The sequence below is a fragment of the Dryas octopetala genome, chromosome 9 (assembly GCF_963921425.1).
Source record: "Dryas octopetala chromosome 9, drDryOcto1.1, whole genome shotgun sequence".
NCBI classification, from domain to species: domain Eukaryota; kingdom Viridiplantae; phylum Streptophyta; class Magnoliopsida; order Rosales; family Rosaceae; genus Dryas; species Dryas octopetala.
In genome coordinates this window covers 13,486,024-13,501,857 of record NC_141374.1, presented here as the reverse complement: position 1 = coordinate 13,501,857, position 15,834 = coordinate 13,486,024, and the positions used below count along the sequence as shown (strand labels likewise).

At 34.4% G+C, this 15,834-nt stretch overlaps 1 protein-coding gene across 1 annotated transcript; it reads left to right on the top strand.

Annotated features, from left to right (window-relative positions):
• Nucleotides 1–5,112: 5,112 nt before the first annotated feature.
• LOC147274368 (DUF4228 domain protein) lies at nt 5,113–5,982 on the top strand. The gene has a single exon (XM_086227921.1). It carries the CDS (start codon nt 5,267–5,269, stop codon nt 5,888–5,890), a length of 624 nt encoding a protein of 207 aa, XP_086084047.1. The 5' UTR covers nt 5,113–5,266; the 3' UTR covers nt 5,891–5,982.
• The last annotated feature ends 9,852 nt before the right edge of the window (nt 5,983–15,834 follow it).

The following is a 15,834-nucleotide window of genomic DNA, read 5'->3' as shown; positions in this document are numbered from 1 at the left end:
GAAGGACTGTTGTATGTGTAGGGCTTTTTGGTGTGGTGGAAAAAAATATCAAGTAATCACAGATGAGCATCAGTATGCAGTTGATTTGGATCCCAAAACATGCTCTTGCAGGCAGTGGGATGTAAGTGGTATACCTTGTTGCCATGCAATATCATCTATTTGGAAGCATGGCAGGGACCTCACAATTGAAGAATTCACATATGAAAAGTATCATGTTACTGCTTACCAGGCAACATATGCACCAATGATTAACCCTATGCCTGGGAAAGACCAGTGGATTAGAACAGGAAAGCCACCACTCAAGCCTCCATGCTATAAGAAGCAAGCAGGAAGACCCAAGAAAGTAAGGGCCAGAGATTCAAATGAACCAAAGAAGCCACCAAATCCAACAAAATTGACAAGGTTTGATGTCACCATTACCTGCAAGAAATGTGGTAAGGAGGGTCACAATTCAAGGACATGTGGGAGAGAAAATGATGTACAAAAGAAGGTACCAAACTGACTGTGTGTGCTTAACTGACATATTCATTGACTAGATTTGAAAATAACTGATGACTCTTTTTGGTGTGTGCTTTGCTTTCTGTATGCAGGGAAAGAGGAAAGTTGAAGGTGATGGACAAGAGCAAGGCCATGACCAAGACCAGCAAGCCAAGAAGGTGATCTAAGTCAAGAGCCTTGTTATTTTGTTCTCTTTTTAATTGCAGTCAGAACACATTATTTATGGACTTGAGTTTGCTTGCAGGTAAGAAAGAAACCCCAAATTCGAAGACTAAGGTCTAGGCATGCAATGCAGCGATCAAAAAAGGCTTCACTAAGACCACCATCTGCAGGTTCATCCAACTCCCAAACCAGAGAAGTGTCATCTCAACCAGCATCCTCTGTGAGACCACAAGCCCAACCAACATTCATTTTGCCACAAAGTTCATCACAACCTTGTCCTTCAAATGTGACTGCCTCTGTGCTCCCCAAAAAAAGGTTCAAATCACCTGCCAAGAAGAGATCATTAAGGTCGAGGATCCCATGAAGACAATACTGATATGTTGTATTCTGCTTTTGGGTTAAACATTTTAGTTTTGGGTTGGAATTCTGTTTGTGTGAAGTTGGTTAAACATCTTACTTTTGGTTAAACATTTTACATTGTCATGTTAGCTATATATTGTACTTAATGGGATCACAATGTATGGAACCATTTTTGGCTTCAAGTAGTTTGGAATGCTTTCCTTTGAATGCATATATAACAGGTCTAATTTGATTTTTGTCCATATGACTTGTCTTGGATTGAAAATAGAAGGCTCATTTGCATTTCGAATAAAATCAACTTATTTTTGGTGTTGCAAAATAAATGGTCAATTCTTCCCTTTAAGAGGTTTATGTGTTTATCTTCAATCCAATTTGATACAATCCAACAAAAAAAAGGTACCAAGACCAGCAAATTGCCAAAATATCCTTTCATTTAAACTTAAACATTGCCATTACAATATAAGGCAATCTGAAATGTCTGGCCATACACAACACAAAAGAAGATAGCCTTAATCTAAGCTATCAACCCAAAACGGATAGCCTTGATCTATTCTATTCAACCCCAGAATATTAACAACCCGAAAATACAAAAACCCGAAAATACTCCATTCAACATTTATGGTCCATTGCTTTTGTCATTCATCCAGGAAAACACAAAAAACAACCAAGACAATATCAAACAAAACCAGAGCTTCTTCACCCTTGCTTGACCTCGATCAACCTGTGTCTCCAGCAAACTTTGTTTCCTTAGCAAACCAGGTATCACTTGCCTTGACCTTGCACACATGGGAGGATCAACCCATCTGAAAAAATTACATCCTCCCCTGGGTTTCTGCAAATAAAAACATAAATTACTTACCTAAACAACCCATATTAATCTACATGTGTAACGAAAATCAAACAAACACAGAGCTTTTATACACCCTACCCTGGAACAGCCATCGAACCTTCTACCAGGGTTTGCATCAGTCCAAGCCGTGACCCTTGCAGCTGGAAAACCACAATAGCAGTACCTCCGACCCACCGGTTCCATCATCGCAAGTATGTTATTCAAAACCCAAAACCTCTATTTTATTCTTAAGGTCAGATTTTAGGGGGAAATCCCAGAAAATTGGAGGGATTCTATGTTCTGTGGCGGGAAGACGAACGGGGTAGATGCTTGCAGTTGGATCTGTCTTAAAAGCAAGGGAGTGACAATTTTGCCCTTTAAAATAAGTCAGGTGCAAGTCACGTGGTCTGTTTTTAACGGAGGATTTGACAGAGGTGACGGAAAAGCCCAAACTGATACAAACCCAAAATATATGTCCTAAACTAACACAAACCCAAACTGGTGTCCTAAACTAAGATTGACCCCTAAGTACGTGTCCTTTTTGAAAATTTTTCCCAAATTAAAATCACAGAACTAAAGTGAAAATTGAGGCAAACTATAGGGACTAAAATGATAATTTGACCTTAAGTTGAAGGGTAATTTTGTCCCACAAAATGATTGGGTATTTGGGACGGATAGGGTGTAGTGTTGAACCACTTCAATTAATGGTATGGCTTATCTAGAGATGTCTAACTGAGGGCCCTTGTATTGCTTTTAATACTCAAATAGTTCATGTCGCTCCAACTCAACACTTAGCCTTAAATGCCACAATTATTTGGGGTTCTCTGCACTCTCTTTATTCGGTTTGGCTGATTTGTGTGCATCGAGCTTTAAATGTATATCTAAAAAATAGGTTTGCTACAATTTGTGGGTATGGGCTTTTTTGTGTTTGTTGGGTCATCTATGTGACTGTGTTTTGGTTTCATTGCCAAAAGAGACTGACGTATCACCCAATTTCTCTCATTTTCCCTTTCTTGTTGTCATTTTTTTGGTTTGGGCCTTGTATTACGTGTAGTGGGCCTAATCCAACCAAACTCACTGCAGCCAGCACATGGCCAAGGCCAAGGGAGGATCACATTATACTATTATAGTATTATAGCAAATGAAAACGTGCTTCTTAGACATTGCTTCTTATATATTGCTAGCTGCAATCTTTTCGTGCCAGATGGCCCAGATCCCTATATCAGTTTTTTATATGCTGGTGTAAACCTTTTATTTATTTATTTATTTATTTTAGATTTAGTAGCCAAATTGTTTCTAGCAATTTATTTATATATTGCTAGAAACAATTTGATACATCAGTCATAATTGAGATAGCAAAATCACTATTGAGCATTTGACTATTTGAGCCTTTATTTTATACATTCTATTACTTGTTTTTTTTTGACTTTAGAAAGTTTTTAACATACAACTATTATATGGTATGTAGCTATTTTTTGTTTTTTGGATATTAATTCGTTTAATTTATCGTTATTAGATTACAGATTTTTCATCATTAAATATATAGTCGCTTTACCAAAAAAAAAATCGTAATTTCATTTTTTCGGATTTCGCAAATTAATATCCAAATCCACCATGAAAATAAATTAATTAATTAATTTATACCCTTTTGTAACAGAAAGGTAGAGTTGTCCACTCACAATTTATAACAAACAAGCCATTCATCTACTAAACGTAAATGTGTAGCTCACTTGTTCCCTTAAAACTTCTAACCTCTCAAACCCAAGACCCCATTGAAACGGTTTTGCTTAGTCCTCTCTTTATTAACTTGCATCCCATCCGTTCATTTCTCTGACCACCCACATGGGCAATTGCATAGCACTTTGCAGACCCAAAAAGAGGTCTCTGCAGGCTCCGACGGCTGTGACAAAAAATGAGAGGGACTTGCGCATTGTGAAGCCATTGCAGGCTGCAGATTATTGTTCTCATTCAATGGCCATGGATGGTGCAAGCAATTGTACAAAGACAATTAAAGTGATCATAACAAAGAAAGAGCTTCAAGATTTGGTTTCCAAGAAGATGTCAGTGGAGGAACTGCTCATGAGAATTCAAAGATCAGAGGCTGCAGGAATTAATGGTGATCACAATTCTGCAACAAGGTGGATGCCAGTGCTTGAAACAATCCCTGAATGAAGTGAGTTTAATGTAGCAAGCTTAGTTGGGCATGTAGAACATCTAATGTTTTATTTTGGGTTACTCTTGAATAAATTAGAAAGCAAATGCTACACACTCTAATCTTTGTATAACATTACCATTTTACTCTACATATGGTTTGTCACACATTCCACTGATCACATCTAAATCTGTATATATGTTATGCTTAGTGTGGTGCTTGATGGGTGCACAAGATTTCATAAGCATCAACTATGTGGTGGAAATTGTAGAATAAGAAATAAGCTGCTAATAAGGCCAGTCCTAAGATTCTAGGGTTCTAAGGCGAATTATGAAAATGAGGTCCTCGACCCTTCATATATACTACTTAAATTTAACATAGTATATAAGTATATAAGGGATCTATAAAATTTGAGGACTCTCAATATTTAGAAGTCTGAAGTGGTTCATATATATTATTTAGGTTTAACATAACATATAAGTATATAAGAGATCTATAAAATTTGAGGACTCTCAATATTTAGTAGTTTGAATAGGTTGTCTCTTTTGCTATCTTTAAACAACCGACTCTGGCTGCTAATGCCTAAATGTTTCATGGAAAAGCAAATTCTAGTGCGACCAATTTGTCTTCCCAGGATTTCCGTGGTTTCCCACTTCTCCTTGTTATTTCTCTGTTTGCTCCGAGGGTGCTTAGGGGATAAAGAGAAATGCTAGTGACTAGTGACCCTTACTTTTGAGGGCCATATGCCCATATGACTGGTCAAAACATTGGCCACTTTCACTTTAAACTAAGAGTGAATGATGAGAATGCTAGCTAGCTCTGCTTCTATTCACATAATTGCATCTAGCTAGGTTGTTTTCATGGGGTCTTCATTTCTTTTAACATAGGCTTGTGTTAGATTTTGATAAAGAGAAAGTGAAAAAGGTAGTTCTAAGTTTCCATTGACCAAAAATCAAGAATGCTTCGGCTACATGGACCCCAAAGTGCCGACTACTCCCAACTCCCAACCATTTCCTACATGGACCACTCACCACACCGCATATATATAAACCCTTTGTGACGACATGGATTGTGTCTTCTTTGGCCAAATTGCTTTTCTTTATCACACCCTTTTGTTTTTTTTAATATCCTCTGTTTGGCTTAGGAAACCCCCCAAGAAGAATCCCACCGACGAATACCTCTCACTCCCTCTCTTTTATACCCTCCAAAGTCCAAGCAAACCCACAAGGTCCATAATCAACAACAAGAACCACAAGAACAGAGAAATGGGCAACTGCTTGTTTGGGGGTTTGGGAGAGGCTGAAGGGGTGGTCCAAGTGACAACCTCCAATGGTGGCATAATGGAGTTCTATGTGCCCATCACAGTTGGCTCAATCACTAATGAATTCCCAGGCCATGGAATTTTCCCAAGCCACGACCTCTTCTGGAAGCCACTGTCCCAAAACCATGAGCTTGTGGCTGGTCAATCCTACTATCTGCTCCCACTCCACAGCCAGAGCGACCATCACAACTTATTAGGCAGTGCTGCCCAAATTGTTAGGGAAGGCCATGTGAGATCAAACAGCATACCCACTTCACTTTCGGGTGGGGTACCCTACAGAATGTCCCTTGATTACCAGGGCATGATGAAGAGGTCCTACACTGAAGCCTTTTCAAGGTACAACAATGTTGGGTTTTGGAAGGTGAAGCTGGTGATCAGCCCAGAACAGCTGTTGGAGATATTGTCGCAGGAGGGTCGGACCCAGGAGTTGATTGAGAGCGTTAGGACCGTGGCCAAGTGTGGGAGCGGGTCGGGCTCGGGTGTCGGGTTTTCGGATCAGTGGAGCCTCTCCAGTAGTAGTAGAAATGCTTCTTCTAAGAAGGATATTATTGGGTTGGTAGACATTTAGTGGAAATTAAATTACAGAATCAATATCTTTTTGTTTCTGAATTTGGTTTCCAAGTTGTAAGAAAATTACATTTTATATATGATATATATATTTCTCTTCTATGCATGATGATGAACAATCAAGATGTTTCAGATTTGTAGCATGTGTATGATTGTATGAAGGTTAAGCTATTAGAGAGTGAGATGGATCAGAGTGGCTTTGTGACAAGGCCCATATCACTTCTTTTGGTCCATAAGCTGACATTTCGATTTACAAGTTCCAACATGAACCACCCACAAACACGAATCAAATCCAATATGAAGTTCAAACTTTTAATTAAGGCCAGTTACCAAAAACCTTCCTTGGAAAAATAGATCAACTTCATATTGGCCTTAGTCTTAAACATAAATTTAGACTTAAATTTTAGTTGAGCCATTTATAGGCCCGGTCTAATTTTTTCTCCTTTCTTAGATTAATACCTTAATATTTTTTAATTTTTGACCAAAGTCCAAAAAATATTGTCTAGATGTTTTTAATTTAAAAAATGTCTAATATTATCTTAAAATTAATAATATTTAAATCTTAATATTATCCTAATATTATCATAATATTATCCTAATTTTATATTACCTTAATATTATAATATTATCCTAAAATTAATTGTGGGGTTTAAATTGTACTAATCTAATAAAAATGCATCAACCTAAACAATAGAAAATAATCAAACAAGGAAAAAAATTCTTTTTGGGTACATTTCAATTGTACCAATCGATTGATGGTTTGTCGGCATTATATTAGGGTTTAGCTCTGAGATTTTGGGCAGACCACTAAGCTCATTCTATAACCTAGGAGAGGATGAGGTGAAAAGATGAGGATTTACCCTTAAACCTCGAGGAATGAAGCAGCATGGCCGAGCGATCGGCGACTGAAACCGAGCGTTCGGATCAAGTGCGCACCTAATCGAATATGTATATATATATATACCAACCTAGGTATTGGTACAATTAAAATATACTTATATATACTTTTTTTTTACTTGTTTGATTATTTTCGATTTTGTGGGTTAATGTATTTTTTTGATAGTTGTATAATTTCAACGGATATTATTTTTTATTATTTTAAATTATAAAACATAAAAACTAGATAATATTGGATGTTTTAATAAAAAAAATATAAAAATTAAAAATATCCTAATGGATATTATCTTTCATAATTTTTAAAATTAATTCATATTAATTATCTTAATTTTAAGAGATAATATGAGTAAAATTTTTTAACAAGTCCATTTTTTGAACCTTAGCCTACAAAATTGGATTTAAGTACAAATATAAATTCCTATATGGTTTTAGTCCGAATGACCCTCTAAAATTAGACATACTTTTAATTAACTGATTTTAGTTCTATGATTAGCCAATTTTACAAAGCCCAAATTCAAATTAAGACTAAGCCCATTTTGGTTTGCGGAATGGACTCTTTGTGAATCTCACGTCCATGCTCATTTCAAGGGGATAAAAATGGATAATTTTTATTAAAGTGTTTGGAAAATGCTGGAAGTTGTTATCATTTCTATATTTGGTTTGTGCAGGAATAAGAATCAAAACTTTTTTTCAGTAATATCCTCATTTATTGAGTGGGGGTAAGTTGGTAATAACCATCCACAATACACGTTTTCCCAATTGATAAGAATAGCAATCCAAGTTATGGAAATAAAATTTCATACTCATTTCTAAATCCGAAACCAAGCGACTCTATATTTTAGTACCCAATAACCCTGCTCATTACTAGAAGCCCAACCCTTTTCCTGACCATTTTTTTTTTGTGGGTACGTGGGTCCAAAGGCCCATAAAGACAGTACTTAAGAATAAGCGGGCTCTAGTACCACCAACTAATTAATCAAGAAGGATGTGATCGCACTCAGGTGGATGATCTTGAAGAACAACGTACAAAGCCCAAATCCAAAGAACGACTACACTAATAAGGTCATTACACTATTCCTCTGGTCCCCTCTCCATAAACATGACCCAAACAGCCAAAACATTAGCTTTTATCGCTGAATATTTATGTTTAGGGGGAAACATTCCACTAAACTTATTTCACTTACCACGTAACCGAGATTGAGGGAGGACTAAATACCATTTATCCTTGGATCATGCTCTTTAGTCCAACATTTTCAAATACATTTTTTTACCAGCTCCAATTATCAACCAATTTTTTTTAATTTGGTCTCATCTCAACATAATTGATTACTTTAGGGTGTAGAATCACCATTAAAGGTTAGATATTAAATTTTAATTGAATTTGGACGATAAACCTATTATCTAAGTGATGAACAGGTCCCAATCGCTCGGAAGTGACAACATTTTCGAATACTTATGGATCAACGCCTACATTTGGATAGGGGACCGATCTACTCTTTAATGAAGCTCAACATGCATTTTTTTCTTTCTTATTTTCATAATTTATATAATTGTGTTATCCAAATCAAAACATGCCACACAAATTAGTTAAAAATTTGGGTTGAATAGCATTGTCTTACCATTGCATTATAGTAGGTTTGGGTAGCAAAAGAGGATTCTCTACTTATATCTTTTTATATATGTTGATACTGTGCATAGATCAATCCCAATTGATGTTATTTTAGAAAGATAATTAAATAGTAATATGAAACGTTTGAATTAAATTTAGGTTCGGAGTTGGGAAAATTAAATAAGAAGCAAAATAGTACAACGCAACCATATGTATTAATTTCCTGAACACGTATGTACTTTGCAAGACGAGCTAGCTATCTCACACTAATTCAGCATAATTAACCAATTAATTACCCATCGACCTGCTAGATAGCAGGTCAATATATCGTCATATATTACTCAATCCAAAAATAGAAAGAGAGAGAATATATGTGCTCAATTCATTCCGAAATTTAATTAACTTTTAATTTGAATTCAATTCAATAATACAGTTGACTTAATAAAGTCACGAGTAAATGTTTTGCTTGATAGCTTAGCTCTATCTTGTGGTGGGACAACCGAATGGAACTAATGCATAACCTATTATTTCAACAAAAGCAGCACTACTTTAATTAATTAGCTAGCCAGCACAGTTTCAAACCATATAAACATTTGATTAATTTCCAAACTAGAGAGATATTTAGTCTAATCAAAGTAAGAATGAAATGGATTAATTCATGCATGCAGGTTGGAGTTATCATTATATATATTATTTTCAAATCTGGCCTTGGGAACTCATGATCTAGATATAACAGGTCCAATAATATATGATATATATATATATATATATACATGATAAATTTCACAAAATGAATTCTTTTGGATGGGATGTCTCAGTATTCGAATACTGTAAGGCACTGAAACATCTGTCTAATTTTTTTTTCTCATATATATATATAAATGTAATGTGAAATAAATTTGTTGTATGAAATGACATGAAAAAGGACCAAATTAAAGAAAAAGCGTACATTAAAATTAGAAAAAAAAATGATCACGGATGGGGCACTTCTGGCCCCAAAGAAGAGTTCTTCTATTCCTAAAGAGGTCGGAACATGCTTCAAATTATTAACGCAATGTTATTTTTCTTTTGTTGATTATGTTTCAAAAAGTTAATTGATTATTTGCCATCTACAACCTGCGTATGTCCACTTACCTTTCAATTAATTCTACCATTCATCAACTTGTTTAAAAAGCTTTGATATTGATTATTGTGGCTTGGTCTCCTCAAGAGAAAAAGCAAACAAGGGACATCTTAGTCAGTGCTAGCTAGAAAGTAAAAATTTAATTAATTAGCTGATAATTAAAAAGAAGAATCTTTTCAAGAAGTTAGATTGATGACATTATATATTGTAATCACTAATCAAGACTTAGTATTTTCAATGTAGGATATAAGGACGAAGCTATGAAGACGACAGTAGGGGTTATAGTCCCCTACTTTCTTATTTAGGAAATCTTTTTTTAGTTAATTAGTTTGGTATATAGTCCAACGATGCTCACTTCGAGCCTACCTCCAGCTCCCACCTCCTTATTCTCAAGGCTTAGCCTAACCCAACATATAAAGGTTAGCTCTGTTTCTCGTAGAATATACTTCCAATATGTCTCTTTATGTGTTGTGACATGAAATACGCTTATTGACTCTCATACTATGTAATAGTTAAGATATTTTAATTTAAAATTAATTGACAATAAATTAATCAAATCTAAAGAAACACAATATATTATATATTGTATCCTACAATTTAACATTTTTCAATGTGAGATATACTCTTACACCCAAAACATATGATTGATATTCCTACAATAAGGTACAAGACAAGGAGACACGTACTATGAAACTTTTTTTACAAATATATTTGAGGAAATTTCACAAATGATCTATTTATTAATCACTTTGTCCCGTGTTGGTCTACAATTTTTTTTTTTGTGTCATATTTGTCCACAAACTGACTGATATTTATCACTATGGTCCATTTCGTCAAAATACCCCAAACAAACGTCAATTTTGGTCACGTGGGGCGCACATAAGGGGCAAAATAGTGATTTCATGTGCCCTCCTCTCCCTTTGCAACTTTTCTCTCTTTACTTGGCGCGAATGCTGCCAAACCCAAGGGGTGCCGGTAGTTTCGCTGACCTCTAGATCGGAAGTCGGGGAAGTTGCTAACCGCTAGAACTAAGGGGTGACAGCAACTTCCCCAGCTTCTGATCTTGAGGTCAGCGAAACCGCCGGTACCCCTTGGGTTCGGCGGCATTCACACCTAGTAGAGAGAGAGAGAGAAGTTGCAGAAGGAAGAGGACGCTAGGATACATGAAATCATCATTTTGCCCCTTCTATGCTCCATACGTGACCAAAATTGACATCTGTTTGAGGTATTTTGACGGAATGAATCATAGTGGCAAATGCCAACTAGTTTGTGGATGAATATGACCAAAAAAAAAATGTAGACTAACATGGACAAAGTAAATAATAAGTGCACCATTAATGAGGAAAACAATAGTGTGCATGTGCTACTTTCAAAATAAGCATGGAAATCATAAAAGGTCTTATCTCCTCTCGTGTAAATGTTTGTCCTAATAAGTTGAAATGGCATTGTCAAGAGATCGATGTGTCAGTGCGACATTCGCTTCCTATGAAATCATTCACATTTTCTTATCCAAAAAGTCAAAATATGTGAAGTTTGACAGCTTTCATATTGTATAATGGCAATTTGGAGGCTAGCTAGATATAATAGAGCTGCTTAATTGAGATGGCATGGGTCACATATTAAACCTTTTTTTATCTGGTAATCACATATTAAACCTTGCTCATTCAAATCTGATACTTCGTATTATGTGATTTGCGTACGTAAATGGATGGTTCATAATGATAAATGAATATATTGTCACGAGTATAGAATCCCACTGGAAAGTTTTAAGCCTTATATTAATATGTAATATATTTAGTCTTTTCACATGTGTGCATATATATTGTTAATTAGTTTTGTATAAGATGTTTTTAACTATTTTATGATATTAAAGCAGATAATTCACATATTAAGTCTAGTCACTTAGTCGTATTCTCGTATGTATATATATTAGTTTAATGATTCATGAGAAAAATAAGAAGGTATCAGTTGTAAATATATGGGGTTCTGCTTAAAGTAAAGCTACCTCCTAATTTATTGGGCAAAAAAAAAAGCTACCTCTTAATTAACTTTATTAAGACTAAAACGTACCATCTCTTTTAATTAGTTGAATAGGGATTTCAATGAATAATTGAATTAGGTCACAATTGAAGCTATGCAACATGCTTAATTTAGTGTTAAATGAGTTAAATTATAAATTAAGCATGTTGCATAGCTTCAATCGTGATCTAAATCAAATTATAATTTAGTGTTAAATGAACCTAGCCAAAAAAAATTTAGTGGTAAATGAGAGATTCTCTTGTGGAACTCACACGAGTCGTTTTGTGTCGATTCGAATTGTCTATTTTTTACATCTCCATTAATAGATCATTCATGCAAAAAATCAGCCAAATTAAAAACCGTTTATCCGTTTAATTAAGCGGTCAAAGTTTAGGTATTTATAGACGAACTTGTTGTTTGTTTATTTGTTTGATTCAAATTAGATATTTCAACGATTTTCAATTTTGCTGAATTTTTTAAATGATATATTAATGAAGATATAAAAAATAGACGATTTGCATCGACACAAAACGACCTTTGTGAGCCTCACAAGGGAATCCCTTATTTAACATTAAACGAAAAATCTCTTATTGAAAGCCCATGTATATATATATGTTATCGATCCAAAGTTCAAAAGAGAGAATTGGGTGAAGAAAAAGGTCCTAGCAATTCAAGGAAACGAAATAATACTGAAAGGTTAAAACAACATTGACATATATTTCAATGATAGTTCATGAGATTTGAAGCAACCCCAGCCGGCCACGTGAATATATTTTCAATTAAACTCTGGAAAAGAGACTCCATCTTTATATATAAGGTTTATAAGGGCAGCCTACTCTCCATTTATATTGGGTAAGACACATATAATTAATTATCATTCACTAATAGCCCCATATATAACACTTTGATTAATTTTGTTGAAAGCTAGCTGCTTTAGTAAGCTAGATTCCGCTGAGACAAGACACTGTTCCATCAAGTTTCAGAATTGAACCTACTGTTGTTGCTAACTCATTTTAATTAACACTTTTAGTTGGTACAGTGGGGCCTAACTAGAAACCTTGGCTCTGATACCCAAAGTGTGATTATGGACATAATTAAAGATCATATCGATTTATCCAGACTAGCCTTTCACCAGCAATGTGTTTCAGCTGCATGCCTTTCAGGTCCAAAACTGAAAGTGAACCAAGGGATAGCTTTTACCAATAATCGTGATATTGGTTGCCACTTGACCTTCAAGATTAAGATAAAACCAAAGTAATTATCTTAAATAAAAATGGTGTAACTAAGTAACTAACAAGTTTTTTTTCAATACGGTGCAAGTGTGTAACCGTGTAACTTACTAATTATTGCTTTTTTTTTTTTCAAAAAAAATCTTACAAATTATTGTTTGAGTGATAATTTTTCCAAAAAATATTAAAGAAGTTCTAAGTTTGCATTCCCCAAAAAAACAATAAAAAAAGTGCATGTCACATGCCGGCCAATTTATGGCCCACCAATTGGATTCAAGTTTAAAAATTATGTCTAAATGTGACTGTCTTCAAAGACTATTTCAAACAAATTCGTCAAATTTGGTTATTCAAATCTTAGTTTACTTACTTATGTGATAAATTGACGAGTCCATTTGCAAAGGCTGTTGGAGATAATTTATCCAATATAGCACAGCTAATTGAACAATCAAAAACTTTTACCTAGTCCATCAAAGATGTTCTAAGAAGGTCAAATTGGTTAATTTGATCACGAATGATACTATATTTATCTCTTCCTGTATTTTGGAGCTCATTTATTTACTGCCACATCATTTCATGTACACATATTTATAATTCCTAACATTAATTACTCTTTGGCCAACTTATCGTCTAGGTTAGATTACGACCTATTGGTGGGTCTGATGAGACATGAGTTCGTACATCAAGCGATGCATGCATTCCTTCTAGTTCACAGATACATGGATTAATTAATTCCTTCTATTTCATAATTTGGATCAGCCAGCAAGAGCTAGCAAGATAGAATATGATCGATAAGTTCGATCATAATTAATTATTAACGTGACAAGAACATTCCATCAATCCATCTTATAATCTCAAATCATACAATAAAATGATATATGCCTAATTAAGTCTAACTCACAACAACATCGTTTCCATAATTGTTATATAACTTTACCATCAAGCTAGCTAGAAGTTTAATTAATATCTGGAAGATGCTTTACAGTAATTATATATATGGAATTTGCTTTAGGTACATATATGATCCCAAATTCCAAATATATGATGAGATTAAGGCTGACTGAAATATATTTAGCTACGTACTGTTGTATTAACTTAATTAATTTTCCACAACAATAATCTAACTACCAAAAAGGGGACTTTTAGTTACATAAAAAAGCCTTGTAACTAATGGTATATTTAGTCACAAGCTGTCACTAAATGTAGGTCTAGTGACCAATATTTACTTGTTACTAAATCCTCAGTTGTAGCTAAAACTATTTAGTAACAGGAGTTATTGTAACTAATCGCCCATTTAGTCACAACTGTGGCTTTTAGTTACGGGTTTTCAGTTACAACATAGTAACAACGCTTCTTATGACTAATACATTTAGTCACAAGATTTACAATTTTAGTCACAAATTGTGTTGTGACTAAATTTTTTTTTGTAGTGCATGTAGCTAATTGGAATCATGTGGGCGTTTTGTCTTTTTTGTCTTTTTTTTTTTTTTTCTCTTGGTTATAATTCTATTGTCAAAGATTCTTGCTTCTATTTTTTTTTTTTTTTATCAAAGAAGAAAACCTTAAATATGAGAGAGGTGACATCTTATTTTGATCTAAAATATTTTGTGGCATTTTGCGTATACGACATTAATTCTATATTCATTTGGAAAACAGGTTCAATATAATAAAATATTTTTAATATTATGCCTTAATTACATATATAACAATAATAAAAATGGATATACAAATACAAAATCAAATCTAATCTAGCATATACAAAAATCAAATTTGGCATATACAAATAATATTCAGAAGGTACCCCCAAAGAATTCAAGAATGAAGTGAATCTTAGCCTCTGAGAATAAGAAATTAGAGAAGATTTGGATAAACCTAACAAATTATAAAACAAAATAAATAAAAAACTTAACAAAATCTAAAAATAAAATCAGAAATAAGAGAGAGAGAGAGAGAGAGAGAGATTATCAGAGCCTTGGTGGTGAGCGTAGTGGTGGAGCCGGAGCCAGAGCTTGGTGGTGGTGGCAGGCTGACAACAATGAGGAGGAAGAAGAAAGAAAAAAGATGGAGAAAGAGGAAGAAGAAAGGACAAGGAAGAAGAAAGAAGGAGAAGGAGGAAAAGGCAGTGCGAGGAAGAAGAGAAAAGGAAGGAGAAGAAGAAAGAGAGTCTGTATTATGTTAAGTATTCAATCATAGCGGTCGATTTATTGATGCTTACGGTCTAATCTGCCAACATTGATCAATGCTGGCGGTCCAATTCGCCAGGATTGAGTAAGGCGCGAGAGTTTTTCTCTCACTTACTCCTAGCTGATTGGCCCGCCAAGATTGATCAATGCTGGCGGATTAAACCGTAAGCATCAATAAATCATGGCAGATAAAACCTTCCGCCATGAATTCTTAAGCATTCGTGGTAGACAACTCTAATCCGCTAGCATTGTCCGCCAAAAATGCATGTATTTGTAGTAGTGTAACCAATCCTAAAGAGAGTTAATTTGAATATATGTTAGATGTTTCAATCATGTATGTTGATTAACTGATCATCTCATTTCAATGCCAAAACACAGTAATAAGGATCCTACACTCTCCTTACTGATCATGTCAATTTTCGTAACCCATTTGTATTTTCTTTTTCCAAAAAAATAAAACAAAGGTGAGGATGTCTAAAAAGTACTGTTAGTCTTTTTTTTTTATTTGGAAGGTATTCGAACTTGAGATCTACCACACTTGTGAAAAGAAATATTTTATATCAAACAAACAAAAGTGGAACAAGGATTAAAAGTTAAGATGGATTAATTGAGTTTTTAAGTGAAAAAAAAAATAAATGAAGCCAAGAATGGGGACTGAAGATTTAGACCCAGAAAAAAATGGACAGGAGACAGGGAGCTGAGGCCTGTGAGCTACAAAATTTACTAAGAAATATTTCATTTTCTTTAGAATTTCTTTTGATTTTCTTTAGAATTTTCTTTAGCTTTGTTCATTAATGATAAGGTTAATTACAAATATCATTCTCAAACTATTGTTTGACAATTTTCTTTCCATATTAAAATTTTTAATACATTACTCCCTTAAACTCA

What these genes read in the sequence shown, in the direction of transcription:
- LOC147274368 (XM_086227921.1), top strand. Translation starts at nt 5,267, where the DNA reads ATGGGCAACTGCTTGTTTGGGGGTTTGGGAGAGGCTGAAGGGGTGGTC.